We start from the raw sequence: 23,931 nt of genomic DNA on the forward strand, positions 1-23,931 counted from the left end.
TAAACTCATAACAGGTGATATGATAAGTTAGATTATAATATATTATAAAAATTATATTAATTTATAATTTTATTTTTTTAAAATATCTTTATTCAAAATTCAACCTTCCAGCTTAAGTTTTCAGCTTTTTCTATGCATGCTTTACATATTTTCACGCGCAAGTGACGCGTGATTATGGACTGTATTATGAAAAATAAATATTAATAAGTGGGTACAGAGGATGGACAAAATCATATTAATTATTGACCGTATTTGATTTTTTAGTGATGTTTTATCGTATAGACCTTTTCAACTTCAACTGTCGTTTTTAAATTAAATTAAATGATGAAGGCTTGCTCATTGTATCGATGTGTTTATCGTATTAATTAATTAGGTAAGAAAGTAATTTTTAGTTGCTCAAAATAAATAAATAAATATATGTATGATGTTTGTTTGTTTCCAGGGAAAAACAACGGATCCTGTTTTTTCTCTTTATACTATGCAGTAGTCTACATTTATTTTACTGTGATTCTGGAGTCGATATCTCAACTCTTTCTCTCTCTCTCTCTCTCTGAAGTCTGAACAATGGCTCATCTCTTCAGGGACCTGTCTCTGGGCCATTCCAAGAGGGAGACAACGCCCCCAGCACCGCCATTAACAGCAATGCCTACAACAAACGAAGCCGCCGCCGATCTCGCTTCTCCACTTGGGGAACTCGCCTCCCAACTCTCCCTTTCCGAGCTTCGTCTCACCGCCTACGAGATCTTCGTCGCCGCATGTCGCACCTCATCCGGAAAGCCCCTCACCTTCATCCCCAATTCTGACTCCCCTGGCCACCACCACTCCCCCTCCTCTCCTGGGTTGCAGCGATCCCTCACCTCCACTGCTGCCAGCAAGGTCAAGAAGGCTTTCGGCCTCAAATCGCCCTCCGGTTCCGCCTCCAAGAAGAGTCCCGGTTCGGGATCTGGTTCCGGTACGGGGAAGCCGAGGAGACCGCTTACGGTTGGGGAGCTGATGAGGAGTCAAATGGGGGTCTCGGAGGCCATGGATTCCAGGGTCAGGAGAGCTCTTCTGAGGATCGCTGCTGCCCAGGTTAGCTCAATTCGAGGGCCCATTCTGTTTACTTGTCTAGTCCTCACACCATACACACGCACATAGTGTTAGCGTTTTCATTTGCAATTGAGTGCATCCAATGTGGTTTTGCGTGCTAAAATCTCCCATTCTTTGATCTGGTTTTGGTGTGTCTGCTTCGTTCAAGTTTGGGCTTCTTCTTCTTTTTCAATTCTTTGATAATTTTAAATGGAAATTACAGCTCATTTTCTGTTTTTCTTAATTCTTTTTTGGTTGATCGGTGCTAGTGTTTTAATCTGTAACTATTTCTTTCCTATTGTTTTTGTGCTGTACCATTTTTTGTTTGATCTTATCGAGATTAATACTTAAAGATGATGTATACATGGATCATAATTAAAGTTACTGAATTCGCAGAAACAATATTCTCCTTTTTTTCTGTTCTCCGTATCCACAGCTCCAATTGGCCACAAGGAGCACACCTTATTTGTAACTGGCCAAAGCGTAAGCGTTTTGTATTTGTGAAAAAGTCCCCTAGGGATAAAATTATGCTAGATTAATGTGGAATGAATGAGCAATTCTTTTTCATAACGTGCATTAATCTTCCTAATCTCGCTTCTGGGCCTGTCTTCGGTGGACGCCAAAATCAAGTTTCCGAGTTTTGGTCAATTAATTTTGGATCTATAGCTGATATTTTACTTCCAAGGGAATTTTGTTGGTCACCGACTTATCTGAGGATTTGTATTTATGTTCTCCTGACAGGTTGGAAGGCGAATCGAGTCGGTGGTAGTCCCACTTGAGCTGTTACAGCAGCTCAAGCTTTCAGACTTCATTGATCAACAAGAATATGATGCGTGGCAAAAGAGAACGCTGAAAGTTCTTGAGGCTGGTCTCCTCTTGCATCCCCGCTTGCCACTAGATAAGTCATATTCTGCTGCACAGCGGCTGCGGCAAGTTATTCAAGGTGCATTGGATAGACCCATTGAAACTGGGAAGAACAATGAATCTATGCAAGTGCTTCGTAGTGCTGTTATGGCTCTTGCCAGCAGATCTGATGGGTCTCTCCACGAGTCATGCCACTGGTCTGATGGGTTTCCATTGAATCTCCGGCTCTATGAAATGCTTCTAGAAGCGTGCTTTGATGCTAATGATGAAACAGCTATTATCGAAGAAGTTGACGAGCTTATGGAACACATTAAGAAGACATGGGGAATTCTTGGAATGAACCAGATGTTCCATAACATTTGCTTCACCTGGGTTTTATTTCACCGTTTTGTTGCAACTGGCCAAGTTGAGATGGATCTTCTGTACATGGCCGATAGTCAGCTTGCAGAAGTTGCAAAAGATGCAAAAACAACAAAGGATCCAGAGTACTCCAAGATCTTGAGTTCTACATTAAGTTCAATATTGGGTTGGGCAGAGAAAAGGCTCCTTGCATATCATGACACTTTTGACGGTGGAAATATTGATACCATGCAGGCAATTGTTTCTCTGGGTGTAGCAGCAGCCAAGATTTTGGTTGAAGATATATCCAATGAGTATCGCAGACGGAGGAAAGGTGAAGTTGATGTGGCTCGCAACAGGATTGACACTTACATCAGGTCATCACTTCGCACAGCTTTTGCTCAGGTAAGTCCATGTTATCTGCATATGGATATCCTATTAGTAAGAAGATCTCAATGGGGTTTTTGCATTGTTAGCGTACCCATGTGTTATCTTTGCGGAATTGATAAAGAATTGGAACCTGCATGCAAGGCAATTACCATTTAAAAGATGCTTTATGTATAGCTAAAAAAAAAAAATTGCTTTTCGTCAAAGGGCATGCATTATTTCATCTTTAGATCAACATGTAAATTACAAAAAAAAAAAAAACTTTGGGTGATTATTGGAGGTGTCCAAAAAAATTAAAATATTTTGCAAGATATTAAATGTGTGGTGTTATCTCTTCCTGATTCTGAACATATTTATTTGTCAAAATTTTTCAGTAGATCCAATAAATTTTTTCCTTCATTGGGTTGGCTGTATCACCTGAAATATGTTTGACTCATAATTATGCAGCTAATGGAAAAGGCAGACTCAAGCAGAAGAGCATCCAAAAACCAGCCAAATCCTCTTCCTGTCCTTGCCATCCTTGCAAAGGATGTTGGTGATCTGGCAATTAATGAGAAGGAGGTGTTCAGTCCAATACTGAAGCAATGGCATCCTTTTGCTGCCGGTGTGGCTGTGGCAACCCTTCATGCCTGCTATGGGAATGAGCTCAAACAATCCATATCAGGTATAATGGAGTTGACACCAGATGCTGTACTAGTGTTGCGAGCTGCAGATAAGCTGGAGAAAGATCTTGTGCAGATAGCCGTGGAAGATTCAGTGGACAGTGATGATGGTGGGAAGGCAATAATCCGTGAGATGCCTCCTTATGAAGCTGAAGCTGCAATTGCCAATCTGGTGAAAGGGTGGATCAAAACAAGGTTAGACAGACTGAAGGAGTGGGTCGATAGGAATCTGCAACAAGAGGTGTGCACTCATCATGCATCTGAGGATTCGTACACTCTGTAAATGCTATCAGGCTAATTTAAATGGATCCTTTTGTGGGCTCATGGGCAAATTTATTGCAGGTGGATGGGAAGCGTCCTCAACACCACCCCCCCCCCCCCCCCCCCCCCCCCAAAACCCAACCCAAAAAAAAAAAAGAAGCAAAGAATATAAGTAAAGTTAGAGGTTTTTTTTTTTTCACAGTGCAGAATAAGTTTACGTTGGACTCTCATCTAGAGAAATGAAAGGATAAGTTCTTTTTTAAAGGGAGTGCGTAGGGCTTGCACACTCAAGGACTGTATGTAGCATTACTCATACCATTGTTGTAAAAATGGATAATTGGCTCTATAGATACAGCTCAAACACCCATTTGGGATTAAATCCTTGATCTCACCCTCCACCACTTGTAGGGTGTGGGGATTCCATTTGGTCTAAGGACCATCAGCCAATGAACAAATATCTTTATCATCCTTCCTTGAACTAATCTTGTTCATTGTGATATTTAGGTTTGGAACCCACTGGGAAACCAAGAAGGATATGCTCCATCTGCTGTCGAAGTTTTGCGTATTCTGGATGAAACTTTGGACGCATACTTTCAGTTGCCAATACTAATGCATCCTGCATTGCTTCCTGACTTGATGGTTGGTCTTGACAGATGTCTTCAATATTACATAACCAAGGCAAAATCTGGCTGTGGTAAGTGCTTTCAGGAACTGCTGATTATGAACACATGGTTTGGGTATGTTGTGTATTTGTTATGATCAATCTTTGCTTGGAAACACAGGATCACGGAATACATTTATTCCCACCTTGCCAGCTTTGACCAGATGTACCATGGGATCAAAGTTTCAAGGCTTTGGGAAGAAGAAAGAAAAATCACCAAATTCTCAGAAGAGGAATCCTCAGATTGCAACAATGAATGGGGATAACGCTCTTGGGATATCACAGCTGTGCGTTCGTATAAACACTCTGCAAAGAATCTGGAGTGAATTGGATGTTATGGAGAAGAGGATAATTACTCGTCTCAGAAACTCTGAATCTGCTCATGCAGAGGACTTCTCAAACGGTTTAGTGAAGAAGTTTGAGCTTTCTCCAGCTGCTTGTGTGGAAGGAATTCAGCAGCTCGCCGAAGCAGTGGCTTATAGAATCGTTTTTCGTGATCTAAGTCATGTTCTATGGGATGGCTTATATGTTGGAGAGCCATCATCTTCAAGGATTGATCTCTTTCTTCAGGAGCTTGAGAGGAACTTGCTGATCATTTCAGACACTCTGCACGAAAGAGTTCGTACAAGGATTATAACAGACATAATGAAAGCCTCCTTTGATGGGTTCTTGCTGGTATTGCTTGCTGGAGGCCCCTCCCGTGCTTTCTCTCGGCAAGATTCTCAGATAATTGAGGATGATTTCAAATCCCTGAAAGATCTATTCTGGGCAAATGGGGACGGGCTGCCTTCTGAGTTGATAGACAAGTTTTCTACTGCAGTGAGAGGTGTACTTCCACTATTCCGAACTGATACTGAGAGCCTTATTGAGCGTTTCAGACGTGTGACCTTGGAAACTTATGGCTCTTCTGCCAGGTCCAGACTTCCATTACCTCCAACTTCTGGACGATGGAACCCAACAGAACCAAACACACTTCTACGTGTTTTATGCTACCGGAATGATGAAGCGGCTTCAAAGTTTCTAAAGAAAACTTATAATTTGCCCAAAAAACTGTAAAAAACTTGAGGCATGGAGCATGGGCAGGCAGGCTGTTCTTTCATTGATACTGAATTTGCAGATCATCTTGTATTCTGCTTGTATCTAGTAAAAATGGCCCTAGCAAGAGGCTCTTTCATTTTACTTGCTTGGGCGAGCATCAGGTGCCTTGAGAAATAGCAGTGATTTTGTTTATTATATTGCAAGTGTCTCATTAGATGAACCACTGCTCGTGACAATCTGAAGTTCCAGTAGAGACAAAAGAAAAAAAGAAAGAAAAGGATGCAGCACTCCAGAGGCATGCCTGTGCGGATGGTATTCTTTGATATTCATTTTCATCATATAAAGTCGTGAGATTCGTTTGATGTTATTCTTGTCCATTCCATGCTGTATGGCACAGCATATATATGTTTTCTTCCCACGTTTCCTTCGCTCTCAGCAAAATCTTTTGCATTCTTTGTTAGTTTTTCCACTTTCTGGTTGAGTTCCTTTGGTTGATCAGCCTTACTGGTACAAGGCATAGTATAGGCAGCATTATTGTGCTTATTCAATTACTGAAATTTGTTATTAGCCTGTTGTAGTATGAGCAGGCTGTTGTTCATTCCAGTCATATTTATTTGGTATGTATGAAATGGAGAAGCTGCACTTGTCCAAAAGATTATAATTTTTAGTGGGATCGTACTTTTGCTAATTCCGGCTTCTTCCACATAACGTGATATGTCTAGGTCTAGAGCTATTACAGGCGGGGGGCTTTGGTTTCAATATCCAGAATTGTGTAGAACCAAAGCAGTGCTGTAACCAGCCCGACTCATGGAAGATAACAACAAACGGATTAGAATTCACATGGTATTCCGAACAAAGTTGGCTTTGTTGGTTGTAAATTTTTTTTAAATAATATTATTAATGCAAATTATATTTTAAAAATCACATCTTGTTCCTAGGATTATACAATATGCTGATTACCAAAGCAATAGACATTCAAATAACTAATTAATTTGCCTATGTATCAGGTGAATCATTTAATTAACCACCACAGCCTTCATTGCCCTCAGCAGTTGGTGGATCATCCTGGTTTGCATAAGCAGCCAAGTTCAAGTACTTTTCCTGATCTGCCCCATCTCTCCACCTTGCCCGACATATAACGCAAGTAACAGACCTTCTTCCCCTACTCCTCTTCCATTTCAATAAGCATTCTTCATGTATTGGATTCTGACAAGTCCCACATGTTACCACATTCTCACATTTTTCCATCTCTTCCAAGCAAATTGGACAGGTAGTACCATCTTCTATCTCAACGACCGGTTGCGAAGAGCCCTGCCTAAATTGAAAGAATAGTTGATGGAATCTCTCGCGAACCCTGGCTCCTGCAAGTGCTTCGGGTAATATAGGTGCACCAAGTAGACGATTGAGTTGGCATGGCCGAAGAGTCTTCCTACGAAGACAAGCATCGTCTAGAGAAACCCCCAATACTCGAATGAAGACAAACAAAATGTGTTTGCATGGAGATGTGCGGTCAGGACATGTGCATGAAGAGGTAGTAGACAATGTCACAATATACACATTTCCAGTGGCACCCAAGACAAAAAATTTGGATTGATCTGAGCGGTGGAGGAGGCGGAGGTGGTGTCGGAGGGCTCTCACTATCCGGTCTGCTATAGGTTGGATAGGTCTAAACCGCAAGGGAGGCTGGTGGTTGTTCGATGATGGTGAATTGGAGGCAACCGACTCCATTGGAAATGTTTGTAGTTGAAATGCTCTTAATTTTCAGAATATCACATATGTAGGTGGGAAGGAAGGATGAAGGACTTTGTAGATCAATAAGATTCTTGGCGTGGTTTTGAAGGACACGTGAGGGATAGCGGGAGGGTGTGGTATTATAGTATCATCATGTTTGGAGAATTCCAAACCTGGACTTGGTGTATAGTAATGGCCGTAGACCATAAGGCACGTTTTGGGCATTGGTATAATAATTTAAAAGCATGCATGGGAGAGGGAGACATGATCTTTTTTTAGTTAAGCCGTTGGATAGGAGAAACCCATTGTGCCTAAATAAAAAATATTTCTCATCTTAAAAAGAATTATGGGTTTCATTTTATTTTTTAATAAGTCAAATAACTTGTTATTAATAATAATACAATCATATAAAAAGTCATTTCATGTATTAGATGAGTCAAGGCTAGGTCACCCAAAAAGACCCTGGTGGGCCACCTCTTGTGTGCCGAATCGGGCCGTCACACAGAGATGGCTCGCAAGGGGAGCCACTCTGGTTGGAGGGTAGGTTCCTTTGGTCGGGGACGACCTCCCTTTCTATTGGCCTCGCCACCACTTCCGGTATGAAGACAATGCGTGGCACGTGGCCTTGCCGTTATTTTTACTCCTGCGGCCAAAAAAGACACAACGTCTAGGATCCCTGTGATGACGTAGTTTTCCTCCACGTCCAAAAACGAAAATAAAAGTCCTACGGCAACGACAGCGTTTCCAACTTCATTTGTCTCTCTAAGGTAAAGTTATAAACAGTTCCAGGGGCCACTTATCGCCAGACATCGCTACTCTCTCAGGTCTGCCCCCTCACAGTTCGGAGACTCTCTCCGATCTAAAGTCGCCCAGAAACATGCTGGGGTCATCTCGAATCCCTTCCCACTCTTCCAAGAAGGTATTCAGCTCTCCTTATCTCTTCTGTTTATTTTTTGTCGTATTTCCTCGCTTACTTCTGTTTGGTTTCCGAGAAATTCGGCTGAATTCTGAAGCTCTCGTCTTCTCTTGCTTTGCTTTGGTTTAAGACGTCATGAGATTTCATCTGAAATAAGCCTTAGTTAGTATTATAATCTCCCCTTTCACTGCAGTTTCTTTGTTGATTATCAGGACCCAAATAGCATAATTTCTAACATGTCAAATTTCAAGTTTAATTTTTTTTTTTTCTACATTTTCCCGGGCACAAAACATATTATAAACATTAATTTATTTTCGCTCTACCATTTGAAGCAGCAACCGAAGCAAGAAAGAGAATGGTTAGCATTAAGCTTCAAGCCAGAGAACTTCATCCCAGGCCTTGTCATTGGTTTTATATTTGGGTTTTTGTTGGATCTATCCAAACCCTCCAAGAATCATGTAAAGAAGAAAAATTTCTCTCCAGGAAATCTCCAACAGCAATATGCGGTCTCAAATAATGGTGACCAAGAGCTCAAACTGGTTTGTCCTTAGGTGCCTTGGTTCTCATCACCGGCGGTTTCTTATTTTATTTGTAACTTCACTATCGTACGCATATGATGATTATAACTTTGTTATTCTAGATGAAAAAATATGAAATGGTAGAAAAATACTTCTTGGATATATTGAATCAACGTACACCAGTGTGTACACACGCAGATGAGACTTAGGGCTGCTTTGGTTACACACACAAAATCAAACTATCTTTATCTCATCTCATATAATCATTACAAAATTTTCAAATTTCTATACAAAATATAATAAATAATTCAACTTTTTCAAATCCTAAAACAAAACTAATATTAAAAAATTATATTATAACAATATTTTTTTCAAGTTTCAACAAAATATCCCATTTCATCTCATGAAAAGGAAATTAGAAAATAATATTTTAACGTTTAAATATCAGCGCTGTTATCGTTTAGTTCATTTATTGATCTAGTTGGCTGCTAAGTTATCGCTTATCCCATTGCTGGATTTTATTTGTTGCGGTAATGGCTTTTTAAGATGGTTTATTACCATTCGGAGGATAAAAGGTGGTAGGTGCTGATGTTTCTGGTTATTACAAATTTGGAATTTGACAAAGTGTTTTGTTTAATTGTCAGTTTCTGTGGGACTTATTAGGATTCACATATTAATTCAAGTGTCCAGTCACGTTTGCTCATCATTGTAGATATTGAAACATGGTAGGAACAAAGGGGACTTATTTGGTTTCCTTGACTTGATCTAGTAAGAAGATGCAAATTATGTGTATAGGTTGTAATTTCCCTTAAATTTGTTTGAATTTCTGAGAAACGGACATGGTTTCTAGTTCTTGAAGAATTTCTCTGAATTCAAGTTGTGATCTGCCCGTGTCAGGTTCTTGTAGTTAGACAAGATCTGAAGATGAAATCAGGAAAGATTGCATCTCAATGTGCTCGTAAGATACCTAAGTTCCTATTAGTTACGTTCTCATTTTCAAATTTTCACTGCTTCAGTACATCTCTTCTCTTTTCTTTACTCAAAATCCTGGATATATATTGTTAAATCGATGACTAAATATGTCTTTTACACATGATCAGATGCTGCCACTGGCATGTATGCAGAACTAATGCAAAGGTATCCTTGTGCAGATTATGAGTCTCCTCCTTGTGCGGAGGAACCTGCAATCTCATTCCTCAAGAGTATTTTTTCATGTGCCTGAGATTTTTACACTTCATGATTTCATCTTTTCTGCTATTCAACGTTTTTCAACCTTAAAAGTGAATTTCTACCTACAACTGTTATATATATTTTGTCTTTCACCCTATTTAGCCATATGGACAATCTCTCGTTTATTTACTCATAAAAAAAATATGATACAATTCAAATTTACGTTGTCCTTTTTTAATTGCAGTCACCGGTCCCTTTTGAGACAATGGGAACAATGTGGTCAACCTAAAATAGTTGTTACATGCAAGAATCAACAAGAAATGTGAGCTGCCAGCTTATTTCATTGTAAACTATTGTCTTCCCTTAAATATGGCAACAATTCTTTTGTTTGAATCATCAGTTTCTCATATTTTTATTGCATGGACAAATCTCTTGATTGCTGATTTCTGGAGCTAAGCTTACACGTGTTATCAGGAATAAGCTGAAGGATGCAGCTGAGAGCATTGGCCTTCCAACTTTTGTAGTTGCTGATGCTGGACGAACACAGGTATGGTTGATTATTTATAGTGAGAATTGATAGCATCACGTTGAAGTAACTTGAATGAAAACAACAACTAGTCATGACATTGTGTAATAATTTCAAAGAATATCAGCTTCTTAGACATGGGAACCTAATGAGGAGGTGTAGCTTCATGTGTGTAGACTTGTATTTTAATGGCTGGGGCTCCTTAGGAAATTCGAAGGCTTCATTTAGTCTGCATTAAGCACTTAATCACTGGGATGGGCATCACAACTTCAACTTACAGGCTGCTTTTTCTAAGTGCGAAGAAGGAGCAGACCTGAGCTCCTAAGAACCACAATAAATGTTATAGGTTTACTATGCGAAATGACATAAAATATTTTTTTTGTTAAACTACTGCAACTTTGTATCTGAAATGGATTTAATCATGCATTCTGGACCCCAACTTAAGTTGAATGACATATTTTACTCAGGTTATGGCTGGATCCAAGACGGTACTAGCCGTCGGACCTGGTACGCTTTTCTCTTTGCTGCTAAAGTACCTTATCTTGCTTGCTTTTCTATCAACTCTTTGGCAACACCCCAGGATTGCTTTTCTGCTCAATTATTAAAGTCCCGTTGTCACGAACGAAAAATGCCTTCTAATTGTGTATATTCTCATTCCTGTTTTTGGAGCAGGATCGAAAGTATCAGTGGATTCGGTGACAGGAAAACTGCCCTTGTTATGACATTGTTGAAGCAGCAACTAACAAGACCTATTTGACCCAGACTTATTAAGTTACTGTGTTTATCTGCTGGGCTGCAATTATTTCATCGTTTCTGATAGTAGAGAATTTTCTTAATTATTGTTCTATTAGGACCCGATCAAGGTGGTGAAGAACATGTTTCTAGCATTGGCCAGTTGAGAAATATTTTCCTTGGTATAAATTTTTACCAAAATTATACTCAGTAACACCTTGTAAAATTGATGACATGGCGTATAATAAAGTAATTTCCTATCAAGAGTAACGGATATAATCATTTTCATAAGAAAAATGCTACTTATTATTCTCGCACCAAACATCAATGTGATTTATTATTTTTATTTAAATACACATATTTACACATCAATACGTGTATATTTAAATAGAATGATACAAATGAGAAATTGGTGAAGAAAATGATGAGTAGAATTTTTCTTTTTATTAATATGGTTTAAAATGAGCGTATTTATGTAAAGCTGTGTTATAGATCATATTCATCCATAATTAACGTTTAATCAATGTCTCAGATTTTATTAATTTGTATTTAGATTTTTATTTAAATGATTAACCTAAGCTGATTAGCAGTAAGTAACTTGCTCAATGTTAACAACAAAATTAGACTGCGTGTCTACGGTAAATAAGATGCCGTGGATCGTGATCAGTATCACATGGTATGCTAAAACCTCGCTAAAGCCCTCTCTCTCTCTATCTCCAAACCCTAAAATCCTAGCAATGGCCTCTCGCTGTAGATCTATCTCGCAACCAACTCTGTCTTTCCTCAAATCGACATTCGCCAAACCCAACGTTAAACCCAAATCCACGACGTCTCATCACACAGCTACGCTGCGCTCTTCGCTCTCGACTCCAAGGCAAATGACATTTAAATGCTTCCTCCTTGTCCATTTTGCCAAAATTTACCTTTTTTTATTTCTGTTTTTAAGGATTCAGATCGGGTTCTTTATTTTTTTTTCTGCGAAATCCCTAACAAACCGCAGATTTTGAGTTTCAGGTCGATCCCTCAATTGGGTGCTCTTCAGTCTCTGCTTCCTCTCCACACAGCGGTCTCTTCGGCTCGGCTCACCTCGTGCCTCGGTGTTGATTCGAGCGGCTCGAGGTCGTTGTCTCAGGGTATGCTTTGCAGTGCAAATCCAGGAGTTTGATATTCTCCACTGTTTTAGATTTAGTATCTGTAAGCAACTTTTTACTCTTATGATTTTATTGATATTGGATTTTGATGTTTCTCTTGTTTAGTTGTTTGTTATTTGTTCTTTTTGTAAAAATATATATATATATATATTTAACGTAGTCTATAATTAGAAAATGACACAGTTTAATATATTTTTGTGATTAATTTCTGTAACCGCATGTTTCAATACTGACTTACTGAGGAAAATGATGGTGAGAAAGTAGAAACCCAATTCAAGATATCACAAATGTTCTAGTGGTGGACATTTCATTATTTTCTTGACTGAGAATGCAATTTCCCCGAACGATTCAACATGCCATGCACAAGGAAGGTGTGCGTGTATGTGTGTCATACTTGTATAGATACACGCAATATGTATATACAAATGTATTGGTCTGTGATTATGTATATATAAAAAGAAAACCCCTTGTTCCTGTTCTGCATTTCCTGCAACACATAAGTATAATTTTATTGTTCTTTTATTTTCCTGAACTCGTAGGCGCATTGGAATTAATCAAACTGTCCAAGAACTGTTAGTGTTAAAACTATTGTTAGTACCGTGCTTGTTATAATGGTTGTATACCGAGTGCAGAAAATCCAAATGGATTGCACAAAATAGGGTATTAATCTCTCTACATTGAGTTTCGATTTCATTTTGTGGTGTCTCTTCTTCAATACTTTGTTCATTTGGGCATTATTCGCTTGACTTTATGAACCTGTTATTTTAGTATTCATTTTCTAGTGCTGGGTCGGCTAATATATTGTTTCATTTTTTGTTCAGAACTAGGTCTCAGTGTGCCGCGATAAGAGCTTAAATTTTAAAGATGGCGAGTGATAGATGGATTAGAGTCATGCTACTCTTCTTGGGTTGTCTTTTCTCACACACCTGCTTGGAATAATTTTTTATTGGTCTGTATTATGAGAATGGTGCATTACTTCAATTCTCTGGCATTTTTACTGTTAGAATCCTTGAAAACTCCATGTTGAATTCTTCTTTCTCCTTGATTTGGGGACTTTTTCATTCGTATTTCTCTTTTTGAAACCTTTGCATCAAGTGCAACTTATTCGGCTATGTTGATTTCAAAACCATTGGCATGCTCATGTTGTATCTCTATATGTAAGCATGTACACGAAGGTCAAAGGTTGAGGTAACTAGGAGGGTAGATTCCTGCTCGTTCTTCTTATGTCCCCCACTGCCAGGTTCCATCGGTTTTCTTCACAGCTCTTACAACATGACTTTCTTTGTAGCAAGGCCAATGCAAACATTGTGTCTGCATCTCTATGTCGGGCAATATTGTTCTTCTATTTTATGTTGATGACATAATCATTACTGGAAGTGACGTAGCTGATATCCACTCGCTTATTAATTCTCTGTCGTGATGCTTTGAGATGAAGGTCACCAAGGTCCTTCATTATATCTGGGTATGGAGGTCTCTCGCCTGATCGCTTAGTTCTGACTCAAACCAAGTATACTTTAGATTTACCCCAGCGTGCCAACATGCTCGTGGCTAAGCCCATTTCTACTCCAGTTTCGTTTGGCTCCAAGCTCTTTACTTTTCAGGGTGCTTTTCTTGCTTATGTCTCCTTATATCGCAGCTTGGTGGGAGCTCTAAAGTACTTACTATTGCAGGCCCTGATATTTACCTATTTTAGGAAGAAAAATGTTATTTGTCTTCTTTTGAACCATTATCTTTCATCATCTCTTGATGTGGCATCAAATAATTGACAGAACAATGAAAAAGAAAAAAATTAGTTTATTTTTTAATCATTTGATGATATATCAGGAGATGAAAAAATGATACTAGTTAAAAAGGTGATGAACAGGATAACTGGTATATAAATATTTTCTTAGGCGACAGGAGGTAGTACTGTAGGTGAGGGAGTGGGGAGATAATGTGTTCCAATGTCTCCAATTTCTTTGAAAAGGGTTTTGGCCACTGTGCCAATGTCTACAAGGTAAAGACACTTCAAGGTGGGGCTCAGGCTGCCATCTCTCCCCCTAACCCACTCGTTGAATGCCCTCTGCATCTCCACACCCGCCCCATTCCCACATGTAAGAACTGAAAATCACATCTTTTATGCGCATAAATTACAGGATACCTTCACACTCCATTGTTTTATTCATGCCTGCAATGCTACTGATATGGGAAATACAAATAAAATTTATGTCACATTTTTTTCAGAGAGGCCTTGATTTGTTTTTGTCCTAGATAGAGAAATACTTCAGTGATCAACTCCTGGATTGAACTGATGATGTTTAAAACAGATTTGAGCATTATTCCTATGTTAATATATCGATTACAATATTAATTGCTAGAGCGTTAACTAAAATGTCCCTTTGGGAGCATAAGATAAAATCGGAACAGATCAAGATGAGCATGGCCATGCAGGCACCTGCATAAAGATGCATGGCACGCACTGACCAATGACCATCAAGAAATGTGTTTATTTTTTAATTTTTATTTTTTAAAAAGGCGATAACTAGACTATGAATGAGGAGACAGACCCTTTGGAAAGAACGTGGATGACATCCCCCATGCATGAAAGGACATCTTTGTATTCCAAAGGTTATGGTGTTGAGCGTTTACTTATTTCTATAATCGTCATTATATTTAATAAATGAGCATGGAACCCTTATTGCAGGCATTGGTAGCAGATTTGTTTAATAAATCTTGTTAGATATAGTCATGTATTATGTAAGTATTATGCACTCTTTTTCATCATTAAAAAAATTATTTGTTTACGTAGATTTTATATTTACTTATTGTTTTCAAAATGAGTGCACGACATTTGCGCATTCTATAATTATAAAAATCATTTCTCTAATCAATATTAAATTATAAAAAACAATTGATTCTTTGCTATTTATTTATCAAATAATTCCATATTACGTTGTAGGACAATGAAATTAAGAATTATGTTGGAAGAGCTTTTGGATGTATTGTTTTTCAAAAGGTAATAGTGGGATTCTCTAAATGCAGTACTTAGAGCATCTACATCGGTTTATTTAAATTGCTTTTCATCTTCAAATTTAGCTCATTTTATCAAAAGTTGGCCCACATTGAATTAGCCAACCTATTTTCATCCCAAATATGAGTTATAGTAATCTTATCTTTTTCTTCAAAGATGAAAAGTTCTGTAGCAAGTCTATATCAATTGTTTATTAATTTCATCTTTTTCTCTTATGTTATTTTGTTATATTTTGAGATTATTATATTATAGATGTGAGATTTTTATCAATTGTACATATGGAATTTTTATTTACATATGAAATTTTATGATTTATGTATATATGAGATTATTATATTATAATGTGGGATTTTTGTGGATTGTACATATGAAATTTTTATTTATATATGAGATTATTATATTATAGTTTTTTGGATTATAAAAATGAAAATGAATATAATTATTGGAAGTTACTGAAGATTATGAAAACAAAATAAAAAATTAATTAAAAATAAAATTTTATTAAAGAGAATGTGATGGCTAATTCAATGTAGATTTTAAGAATTAAGTGATTAGCTAAAAGTTAAAAAGTTATATATTTTTTGTTACCCAAATGACTAACACAAGAGAGATAGTGTATTAAGTTGTATTTAAAAAATTAACAATTATAAATCAAATACACAATATAAAATATAAACAAAATACAAAGTAGCAATAAATATAAAGAGTAAGGGTAAGAGATAAGTAAATTCAGTATGTTAACGAGATTCGGCCCGACTGCCTACGTTCTCACCTCAAGCTATCCCTTGAGGATCTCCAAATTCACTATTCAACCTTCTTTAGGTGAATATAGAAACCTATTATACCTTTGAACAATACCGCTATAAAGGATCTGTATAGAACACCCTCTATACTTACAATCACCTTACACGTGGTGATTCAACTATTTCCTGTGTAGAACACTTTCTACACGTACAAGGTTTATACACACTTTTTTATTGATACAAGAGCTAATAGTGGGTAGGTTATTAGAGAACACTCTCCAATGAGTAAAATAAGAATAATACAGTGCAAACTATATATCTCTTAAAATGAACAAGGGTTAAGGCTCAATGCTTAGAGAATAGAGAATGAAAAGTTTGAATAAATGTTGTATGCTTTTGGTATGTTGTAAATGTGAAACTCTCAAATGATCTATTTATAAGCATATGAGACTTCATATTCAAATTTAAAAATATTCACATGTCAAAAACATCATTCACTTTTTCAAAAAATTCAAATAAAATTTTCTTCTTTTTCATTTGTTAAATACAATATCATTCATTTTTCAAAAATTTTAAACTTAATCTTTTAACTTTTCCTATATGACAAAAGGGGTACACTTTACTTTTCAAATTTTACCTTTTGCATAAGTCAAAAAGAGTATCAACTATTTTTTAAAATATTCAAATAAAGCATGCACATGTAAAAAATGACAATCAATTATTTTTAATCTTTTCAAAATTCAAACATTTAATCATGTCATGCACATGTGAAAGATATCATCTTTCAAAATTTTTAAAATATTTATGCATATGTGAAAAATGTATTTTAATGCTTTTATGATAAAATATTGATTTTGAATCTTAATCTTAATTTTGAATTTTTAAGAGATTTACAACATTATTCTATAAGTTTTAATATGAACTTATTTCCTTTTTATTCATGCTTGATTTCTTGGTGTGCTTGACTCAATTGTATAAACAAGACTTATTTATTTTTTAAATTTATTTATTATCATCAAAATCAATGTGTAGATATATATAATTACATTAAATTTAAAACTTTGAGTTCAACATTTTTCAAATTTTAAAAATTGGAATAACCAATTTAATGCTAATCCTCTTACTTGGATTGACATTAAACTAATTAATACAGCTAGCTAGCCAGAGCTAGGGAGTTGGTAATTAAGTGAAAGCCTAGCTAAAAGGTAGAACATTGATTATCGCTCCCCTAGAAAGACCTATGCACGTGCATACTATTACAAACAAGACGAAAAAATAATATGATATATAAGTAATTAATGGTAAAATAATAATAATATATAGTGGGTTAGACAATAATTGATTAAACTAGGAAGGCGATGCATGCACAAGTCTTAAATAATAGACCCTATCATGGATTAGTGTTGCCTAGGATCGCTCGTGCAGCAGTACTACTTTTAATTAAGAGAAATAATTTTTACAGTCGGTAGATGCAGTTGGCGTGCAGTCGACTGTAAAAAAAAAATTAATACGGGACCTACATGAAAAAAAAATTATTTTTATAACTTTTTATAATTCATGTAGGTCCCCTTGAATATAAAAAATTTTTTTTATAATTTTTTTTTATTCATTCTGTACAGCCGACTGCATCTGATAACTGTATGTAGCAAAACCCTTTAATTAATTGCTATTTCTCAACTCTCACTAATTACAACTTCAATATCCATATATATAACAGTTAAATCTCAAGAGATTAATCAAGAACACGAGGAAGAAGAAGAAGAAGAAGATGCGGATCATACGAACAAATTACATGCCTCGCTTGCGGATTTCAATATTCTTTTGTGGAAATCAATCTGCAGTACTATTATATTTTGCTTAATTTTTAAATTTCAAGATCATATGCTATATATCAATTGTGGAGTAAGCAAGAATCTCATAATATTTTAAAAACGAGTGACATTTTTTTTTTATATAAATTCTATATGTACTTTTTTCACACTTATACACTCCAGCAAATATCATTTCTGGAATAACATTCTCTGAAATGGGCTAATCACCGCTTGCTACAGCCAGTTTTCACTGAAATTCATGTGCATCTAATTATTTATATATATATATATATTAAATATTACAGTCCAAATGATGATCTGCTCACGCACGTCAATGCCTCAATTTTGAGGCCCCCACGTGCTTTTCACCCAAACATCATAAATTAACAGTACAACCATATAATATGCATGCATGATGCGTTTAAATATATAATATGAAGTTAGAAACCGCATATTTCTTCTTTCCAGCTAATTTTGGTTTTCTAAACGTAAAAATATTCAGTTACATCCAAAACTCCAAGCTGGTTATATTTAATTATGCGGGAGTTTTTAATATTTGGATTTTAATCCTAAGAGTACTAATTTCTTGTCTAGAAAACAAATTGTAAATACTGCTTCGGAACGCCCGTTACAAGAAAAGAAAAACTTAGTTGTAAGTACAATTACGTACTAATATGTGTACTTATCTAATATGATTGGTCAAAAAGTAAATTTTATTAAAAATAATACTAATTCAAATTTTGAATATAAAAAAATCAGTATTAATACGCAGATTAGTACAAGACTAATTTGCTTCTACATAGAAAAACTCTACAAGAAATACCTCAGTCAACAAATAATTAATGAGAATGAATATGATTTTCCCTTTACTTTATTTCCATATATACGACCGTGTTTGGCATATGGGAAAAGAATATAAATGAAAAATCATCCATAGATGAACTTAATTTGAAGGTTACATTAACACTCTTTGGACATTCTATTAAATTCCCATGCATGCATATTTAAAATATATATTATGTGTAATTAAATCACCAATTATCTAAAATATCCAAATTCGTTGAAAGACAAATAATCATGCATGATTTATATATTTTGAAAAATAAATAAATTAAACAAAAAGAAGTACGTACCTGAATTTTACGCAAAATCTGAATAATTTGTTTAAGTTAGGTAAAAGAACTAAAAGAAAAGAAAAACATCGCGACACCCTACGAATTAAATAAACAGAAAAGGAAAATTACGCAACCCTAGCTAGAGAAATTAACAAAAAACTTGGAAATTATCTAATGGATGTTACGTACGTACATGTCCAGTACTGCTAAAATTAAGCTCTCAAAATTCTCGTATACGAGAATTCGATATCCTAATTAAACTCTTGTAGATATCCATGTCCGCTAGATCAGATGCCTGAAACTGGGGCCTACGTGTTGGTTGATCAAGTAATCTTCACCGTTGTTTACATCGAACGCCGTGTTCTGGCGCTGATGATGAAGGAATTGATGATGCTCTTGCTGCAGGTGCGCCATCTGCAACTCCTTCTGACGCCGAAGCTCCAGCACCTTCCTGTGCGAATTCGAGTGCTTCGTCAGCACAAATGTTGGGCTCGCAGCCGGCCTGTACTCAGGCACTAACCGGCCGGACTTGTACCGGACACCGCAAGCATTGCAAAGCGTTTTCGGACCCATGGGCCCTGTCCGCCACTGCGGCGTCTTATCCGTGGCGCAATGCAGGCACCTCCGCCAGTCGCCGGCTTCCCCTTCGGAGCAGTCCTTCCTCGATGTGTCCTTTATGGTTGTCTTGCTCAAGTTCACGGGTGCCTGAACCATGATTTCAGGCTCCGGCGAGGCTGTGTTTTGAGAGAGTGCGAGGAGACGGGACGTCCAGTTGCATGGGGCTGCACGGGACCGCTTGCTCCGGGCCTTGGCCGGGACCGACATTTCCTGCTGAAAAATGGGGCTGTTTCGTGTGGGCTCAGGTTGGAATTCGCTGCTTGTATCGGACGCTTCGTTGGTCCTGCCTTTCATGCCGGATATTAGCTGGAGCTTCTGCAAGTCCTCGCTGGAGAACGAGTCCTCCGCGAAATTGGAAAGCCATTCGAGCTCAGCTAAATCGTCATTCTGTAAACATAATTAACAAAAAAAAAATTACCAAAATAATTTCATTTCCTTCTTTTTCTCAAGGTTTTTGAAAAAAGAAAAAGAAAAACACACAACACATGAAAAGAAACAAGTAATAACTTCTTTGATAAAGAGAGTGAAGCCGCTTTAGAAGCTCCATAATGCAAATAATCAAGCGCAGGAGATTTAACTCTCGGTTTGGTTTCAGACAAAATTGTGTAAAACAAAAGAGACTATGAGAATTATGTACAGGAACGGGCAAAATGTTCAGTTCTAGCTGGAAGCTATTATTCATGATTCAACTTGTCAGCCAATTTGCTATACGACTAAAGAAAGCGTGAATTTTCGAAAATATAACATCTTTTAACATTTGCTTTCCTCGGCAACCAGACAGCAATTTTTATTTTTATTTTATTTTTGTTTCTTTAAAAAGGGAAGCAAACAATTCACGGAAGCAGTAAGTTAAGGTATATGATGCATTGTTGTTGTTTAATGATCAGCTAGCTAGCGAATATTACCGGTACACAAAGCTGGTCGCTGGAGAAATGACCGTCGGAGAAATTCCGGCACTCAAAGTTGCCCATAAAATTCTGGTCACCCCGAGAAAACGACGAGGAATTCCAGCTGTCGACGACAGTGACAGTAGAAGAATCGATGGAGTTCCCAGCGGCAGTGTCGTAGGTACCGTCGGTAACGACTGCATCGTCGTTGGAAAAGTCGAGGAGGTCCTCCACAATGAAATGGTCTCCGGTGGCCGTAGTTTTATTATCGGTCTTCTCGTAAACGTATTGTGGGCAAAACCCGCCATGGAAAAACTCAGGTGCCTCCATAGGTCTATGGTTCCCGTCAAGGATAAAACAAGGGGTACGGATGAAGAAAGAAACGAGCAGTACTGAGTGTGGTGAAACTGTAGATCAGAGACAGAGGGCACAGAACGAGAGAGTGCGCGAGAAACTGATAGTTTTGTAGAGAGAGAGAGAGCGTTTATTTGCGTTAGAAGGGAACGGGCGGACAGTTAAATGGTGGATGGATTTTGATAAGAAAAATAAAATGAAAAAAAAAAGGGTGATAAATTAGAATATATACTTCAAATTGAAATAAATTTTATTTATAAATACACATTAAACATATTTATTTGGTTTTTCAAAATTGTAATAAATATATATATATATATTTACAGACGGAAATTACTGGTGGGGACGTTGAATTTATAGTAGTATAGGTCCGTGTTTTCATGGCCAATGGCAACACAGCATTTATGGGAAGTTCGAAACCCTTAAATGAGCTTCTTCCCCAATTACGAACCGAAATAATGAAACCCAAGACCAACTTGACGTGGCGCATTATGATTTGTCGGAAACGTAATTAGCTGCTCATAGCTTGGGGAATATTAATTAATTGATAAATAAACAAGAATGAGCTGCGTACCGTGTGGACAGGACTGGTCAGTCAGTCAGAACTGAAGGGAATTCCCCTCCTTTTGTACTAAAAGCGACAGCTGTTTTTTTTTTTTTGAAGGTCAGGTATGTAAATGCATGCTTTATGGCAACGAATTATGAAATAGACAGTAAAAAATACGAACAATGAAATTCAAAAAACCGAAATGTTTCCTTGTGAACCGATCAAAACGGTTGAAATGTTCAAATCAGTTAATAATGTTTTCTCGTTTATTTGTTTGTTTGCATGTGTCTCTAATATCGTATTGTCCGAACCGTAAAACTCTACCGCACGTGTATGAGGCTGATTATTACCCAGCTGATACTTTATTTTCGTTTACAAATAGGATGGTACAATTAATTAATACGAAGTATGGATCTTATGCCAATCTGTATATATTTTATTTATAAATAATATATTAGATTAAAAAATTATTAAAATATATTTTTCTTAAAATTTTATTATATACAAATAAAATCACGTATTAATTTATATAACGATATTGATTCTTTTATATTTAAAATTTAAATTAATATTATTTTTAATATAATTTACTTTTCGATCAAATACGTTAGATTTGTATATATATTAATATATAATTGTATTTATAATAAGATTTTTTTCTTTTTTTATAATATTTACTTAATATTAAATTTAATATAATATTTATAAGCCCTCTGATATTTACTTACCATTTGCTAGCACGATGAGTACAGCTCACTTGTAGAGAAATAGAGATTCCGGTCGGCATCCTACCCACGTGTTCCCCCATACACCGCCCCCTTCTCCTCGGACCCTACTAATTCGCCTTTTTTTTTTCTTTTTTTTTTTATACACACTTGCCACGTCGGAGTACGAAGTAGTCTGCTATCAATTTAATTAGATTGTAATTACATTTAGAAACATAATTTTGAAAACAAATAGCATCTATATTATTATTCTCTTGCAAATTTGCATTTTTCTGACCATTTTAGCCTTTAAAAAAGTGAAAGTCAATACCCATGTCAGGGCAGTTGCATGTGTGAAAGCCTGTCAGCACGTGGCAGACATCGAGAAGGGCAGAAAATGGAGGTTTGATGGCAACAATCCCAATACGAGTCTTCTTCCGTAAACGGATGAGGTGTTAGAAAAATTCACTCGTAAGTCTCGCATACCACACACTATTTTTTTTATTATTTTTTCAATTTTTTTTCTTATTAAATATATAATATATAAATAATTAATAGAAGAATTTTATTATTTTAAAAAGAATAAAATTAAATAAAATTTAAAATATAAATTTAAAAAATAAAAAAAATAAAAAATTATGTAGTATATAGTATATGGACTTATAAGTAACAAAGTTCGAGGTGTTATAGTACCTACATATTACTACGGTAATTTTTTTTTTTGTCAAAAATAAAAAAATAAAAAAACAAAAAAATTCAGCTTTTTCCTTGAATTAAAAGGAAAGCCTGTAAAAGAGAGGGTACCTGGCTGGGACGTTGCTTGGCGTGGGGGTTTTTAATTTTTAAGAGGTCCCGTATTATTATTAATTATCTTTTGGTTTTTTTTTTTAATACTATAAATTTTTAAAAAATTTTGTTTACACGAATGGGCCCAATTTGTACAGTTGCACGTGATAAGGTAGGGGTGGTGTCAGCGACCCATGTGAGTGCTTCACTTCGTGTCAAAAAACTAAAACTGACGGTGGTCATGCCACGTGGCGAGAATCTAGTGTAGCTTATCTTTACCAGGACGCTTCGGCCGGCGGAGTAATAGATAAGATACGTTGGTCTTTTTATTTTATTTTGGCTACATAACGTGAGAGCACGTGCCCCATGGTCAGGTGAGTTATGGGCGAAGCACCTGCGATTCTGTCCCTGTTAGCAAATAGCAAGACACGCGGGATTCATCCATTACTGCCTTGGCAATGCATTCAAGAGTCGCTGCTTCTGAGTTTGTCTTCCAATCGGTCGGTCCAAGATTTCTCAAATAACACCTTCAAATAGTTGATTTACGTAGGCTTCACAACTTAATTACTATGTGACCACATGTCAGCCGATCCAAAATTGTGAACCTTCGCCAACCTCTCGCACAAAAACCATCCCTTCTTCATTCCCTCGATCTCTATATAAGTTCTTTCAGTTTGATTTCATTGTTCGTGGAGGAGAACCAGATCCTCCATCTCTTTTATTTTGGAAAAAACTAGATAGCGGCCATACAAAACCGAGACTGTTGCCGCACGAAATCAGAGAAAAAATAAAATAAAATCTTTGCCATAGCCAAACAATACCATCTCACCCAAGTTCCGTCGCCCTCCACGAATATCTTTCTCCCCAAAATTTTTTGTCACCCACCCACAGCTTCTTTTACATTTTAAATCCTAAAATTTTAGACAAAAACTTCAATAGATCGATATGGGTAAAATTTATGCTTAATCACCCTTTGCTATCATATTTTATTTTTTTGGGTTTCTTGGAATGAGAAGATTTATGCTTCATCACCCAATAGGAGACATCATATCCTTCTTGCCACCGTCGCGAGAGGGGGCCGAAGCTCTCTAGAGAGGAGATAGGCATATCGGGGGATTAAGACTGAATGCATAGGAGGTGGCGGTTGGCCTTGCGGTGCGACAAGTTGCTACATTGTCTCAATGGAGTTGCTTGGCGACGATAGTGTGAAGGCATGAGAGAGAGAGAGAGAGAGTTACTAGCATTGACGGGAAACCTATAATGGAGGGAGGTGGTTTGAGGGGTCCAATGACAAATGAAAATCGTATAGGAGAGTGCAAGAGAGGGATGGAT

The 23,931-nt window shown here is 36.7% G+C and overlaps 5 protein-coding genes across 7 annotated transcripts; 3 read left to right on the top strand and 2 right to left on the bottom strand.

Moving 5' to 3' along the window:
• The first annotated feature begins 454 nt into the window (after positions 1 to 454).
• On the top strand, positions 455 to 5,968 carry LOC122319061 (protein unc-13 homolog). Its single transcript, XM_043136939.1, has 5 exons — positions 455 to 1,071; positions 1,810 to 2,676; positions 3,106 to 3,561; positions 4,086 to 4,275; positions 4,364 to 5,968. Exons 1-5 carry the CDS (start codon positions 565 to 567, stop codon positions 5,296 to 5,298), a joined length of 2,955 nt encoding a protein of 984 aa, XP_042992873.1. The 5' UTR covers positions 455 to 564; the 3' UTR covers positions 5,299 to 5,968.
• A 332-nt stretch (positions 5,969 to 6,300) lies between these two features.
• Positions 6,301 to 7,008, bottom strand: LOC122319063. Its single transcript, XM_043136942.1, has one exon. The coding sequence runs from the start codon at positions 7,006 to 7,008 to the stop codon at positions 6,301 to 6,303; it is 708 nt and encodes a 235-aa protein (XP_042992876.1).
• A 430-nt stretch (positions 7,009 to 7,438) lies between these two features.
• LOC122319064 (peptidyl-tRNA hydrolase 2, mitochondrial) lies at positions 7,439 to 11,137 on the top strand. Of its 3 annotated transcripts, none has more exons than XR_006244989.1 (8): positions 7,439 to 7,930; positions 8,260 to 8,466; positions 9,343 to 9,403; positions 9,546 to 9,582; positions 9,860 to 9,960; positions 10,090 to 10,162; positions 10,609 to 10,648; positions 10,814 to 10,930. XR_006244989.1 is itself a non-coding variant. In XM_043136943.1 (8 exons), the coding sequence occupies exons 1-8, from the start codon at positions 7,889 to 7,891 to the stop codon at positions 10,861 to 10,863; spliced, it is 588 nt and encodes a 195-aa protein (XP_042992877.1). In that variant the 5' UTR covers positions 7,439 to 7,888; the 3' UTR covers positions 10,864 to 11,137. The 3 variants fall into 3 exon arrangements, 2 of the variants coding, with proteins under 2 accessions (XP_042992877.1, XP_042992878.1); XM_043136943.1 differs by having other exon boundaries at positions 9,860 to 9,937; positions 10,814 to 11,137; XM_043136944.1 differs by having other exon boundaries at positions 8,263 to 8,466; positions 9,860 to 9,937; positions 10,814 to 11,137.
• Positions 11,138 to 11,421: 284 nt separating this feature from the next.
• Positions 11,422 to 13,136, top strand: LOC122319065 (protein NONRESPONDING TO OXYLIPINS 2, mitochondrial-like). The gene is made up of 3 exons (XM_043136945.1): positions 11,422 to 11,747; positions 11,888 to 12,006; positions 12,846 to 13,136. Exons 1-3 carry the CDS (start codon positions 11,479 to 11,481, stop codon positions 12,869 to 12,871), a joined length of 414 nt encoding a protein of 137 aa, XP_042992879.1. The 5' UTR covers positions 11,422 to 11,478; the 3' UTR covers positions 12,872 to 13,136.
• Positions 13,137 to 18,726: 5,590 nt separating this feature from the next.
• On the bottom strand, positions 18,727 to 20,741 carry LOC122319062 (GATA transcription factor 9-like). The gene is made up of 2 exons (XM_043136941.1): positions 20,227 to 20,741; positions 18,727 to 19,708 (listed from the first exon to the last, which is right to left on the bottom strand). Exons 1-2 carry the CDS (start codon positions 20,536 to 20,538, stop codon positions 18,986 to 18,988), a joined length of 1,035 nt encoding a protein of 344 aa, XP_042992875.1. The 5' UTR covers positions 20,539 to 20,741; the 3' UTR covers positions 18,727 to 18,985.
• Between the last annotated feature and the right edge of the window lie 3,190 nt (positions 20,742 to 23,931).

This window comes from Carya illinoinensis, chromosome 8, assembly GCF_018687715.1.
Source record: "Carya illinoinensis cultivar Pawnee chromosome 8, C.illinoinensisPawnee_v1, whole genome shotgun sequence".
Classification (NCBI taxonomy): Eukaryota; Viridiplantae; Streptophyta; class Magnoliopsida; order Fagales; family Juglandaceae; genus Carya; species Carya illinoinensis.

Coding starts and splice junctions, on each gene's coding strand:
- LOC122319061 (XM_043136939.1), top strand. CDS start 565: ATGGCTCATCTCTTCAGGGACCTGTCTCTGGGCCATTCCAAGAGGGAG. Junction 3,562..4,085: donor ATAGGAATCTGCAACAAGAG/GTGTGCACTCAT, acceptor TGTGATATTTAG/GTTTGGAACCCACTGGGAAA. Junction 4,276..4,363: donor CAAGGCAAAATCTGGCTGTG/GTAAGTGCTTTC, acceptor TTGGAAACACAG/GATCACGGAATACATTTATT.
- LOC122319062 (XM_043136941.1), bottom strand. CDS start 20,538: ATGGAGGCACCTGAGTTTTTCCATGGCGGGTTTTGCCCACAATACGTT. Junction 19,709..20,226: donor GCGACCAGCTTTGTGTACCG/GTAATATTCGCT, acceptor TTATGTTTACAG/AATGACGATTTAGCTGAGCT.
- LOC122319064 (XM_043136943.1), top strand. CDS start 7,889: ATGCTGGGGTCATCTCGAATCCCTTCCCACTCTTCCAAGAAG. Junction 10,163..10,608: donor CTGATGCTGGACGAACACAG/GTATGGTTGATT, acceptor TATTTTACTCAG/GTTATGGCTGGATCCAAGAC. Junction 10,649..10,813: donor GGTACTAGCCGTCGGACCTG/GTACGCTTTTCT, acceptor TTTTTGGAGCAG/GATCGAAAGTATCAGTGGAT.
- LOC122319063 (XM_043136942.1), bottom strand. CDS start 7,008: ATGGAGTCGGTTGCCTCCAATTCACCATCATCGAACAACCACCAGCCT.
- LOC122319065 (XM_043136945.1), top strand. CDS start 11,479: ATGTTAACAACAAAATTAGACTGCGTGTCTACGGTAAATAAGATGCCG. Junction 11,748..11,887: donor TCTTCGCTCTCGACTCCAAG/GCAAATGACATT, acceptor TTTGAGTTTCAG/GTCGATCCCTCAATTGGGTG. Junction 12,007..12,845: donor CTCGAGGTCGTTGTCTCAGG/GTATGCTTTGCA, acceptor TTTTTTGTTCAG/AACTAGGTCTCAGTGTGCCG.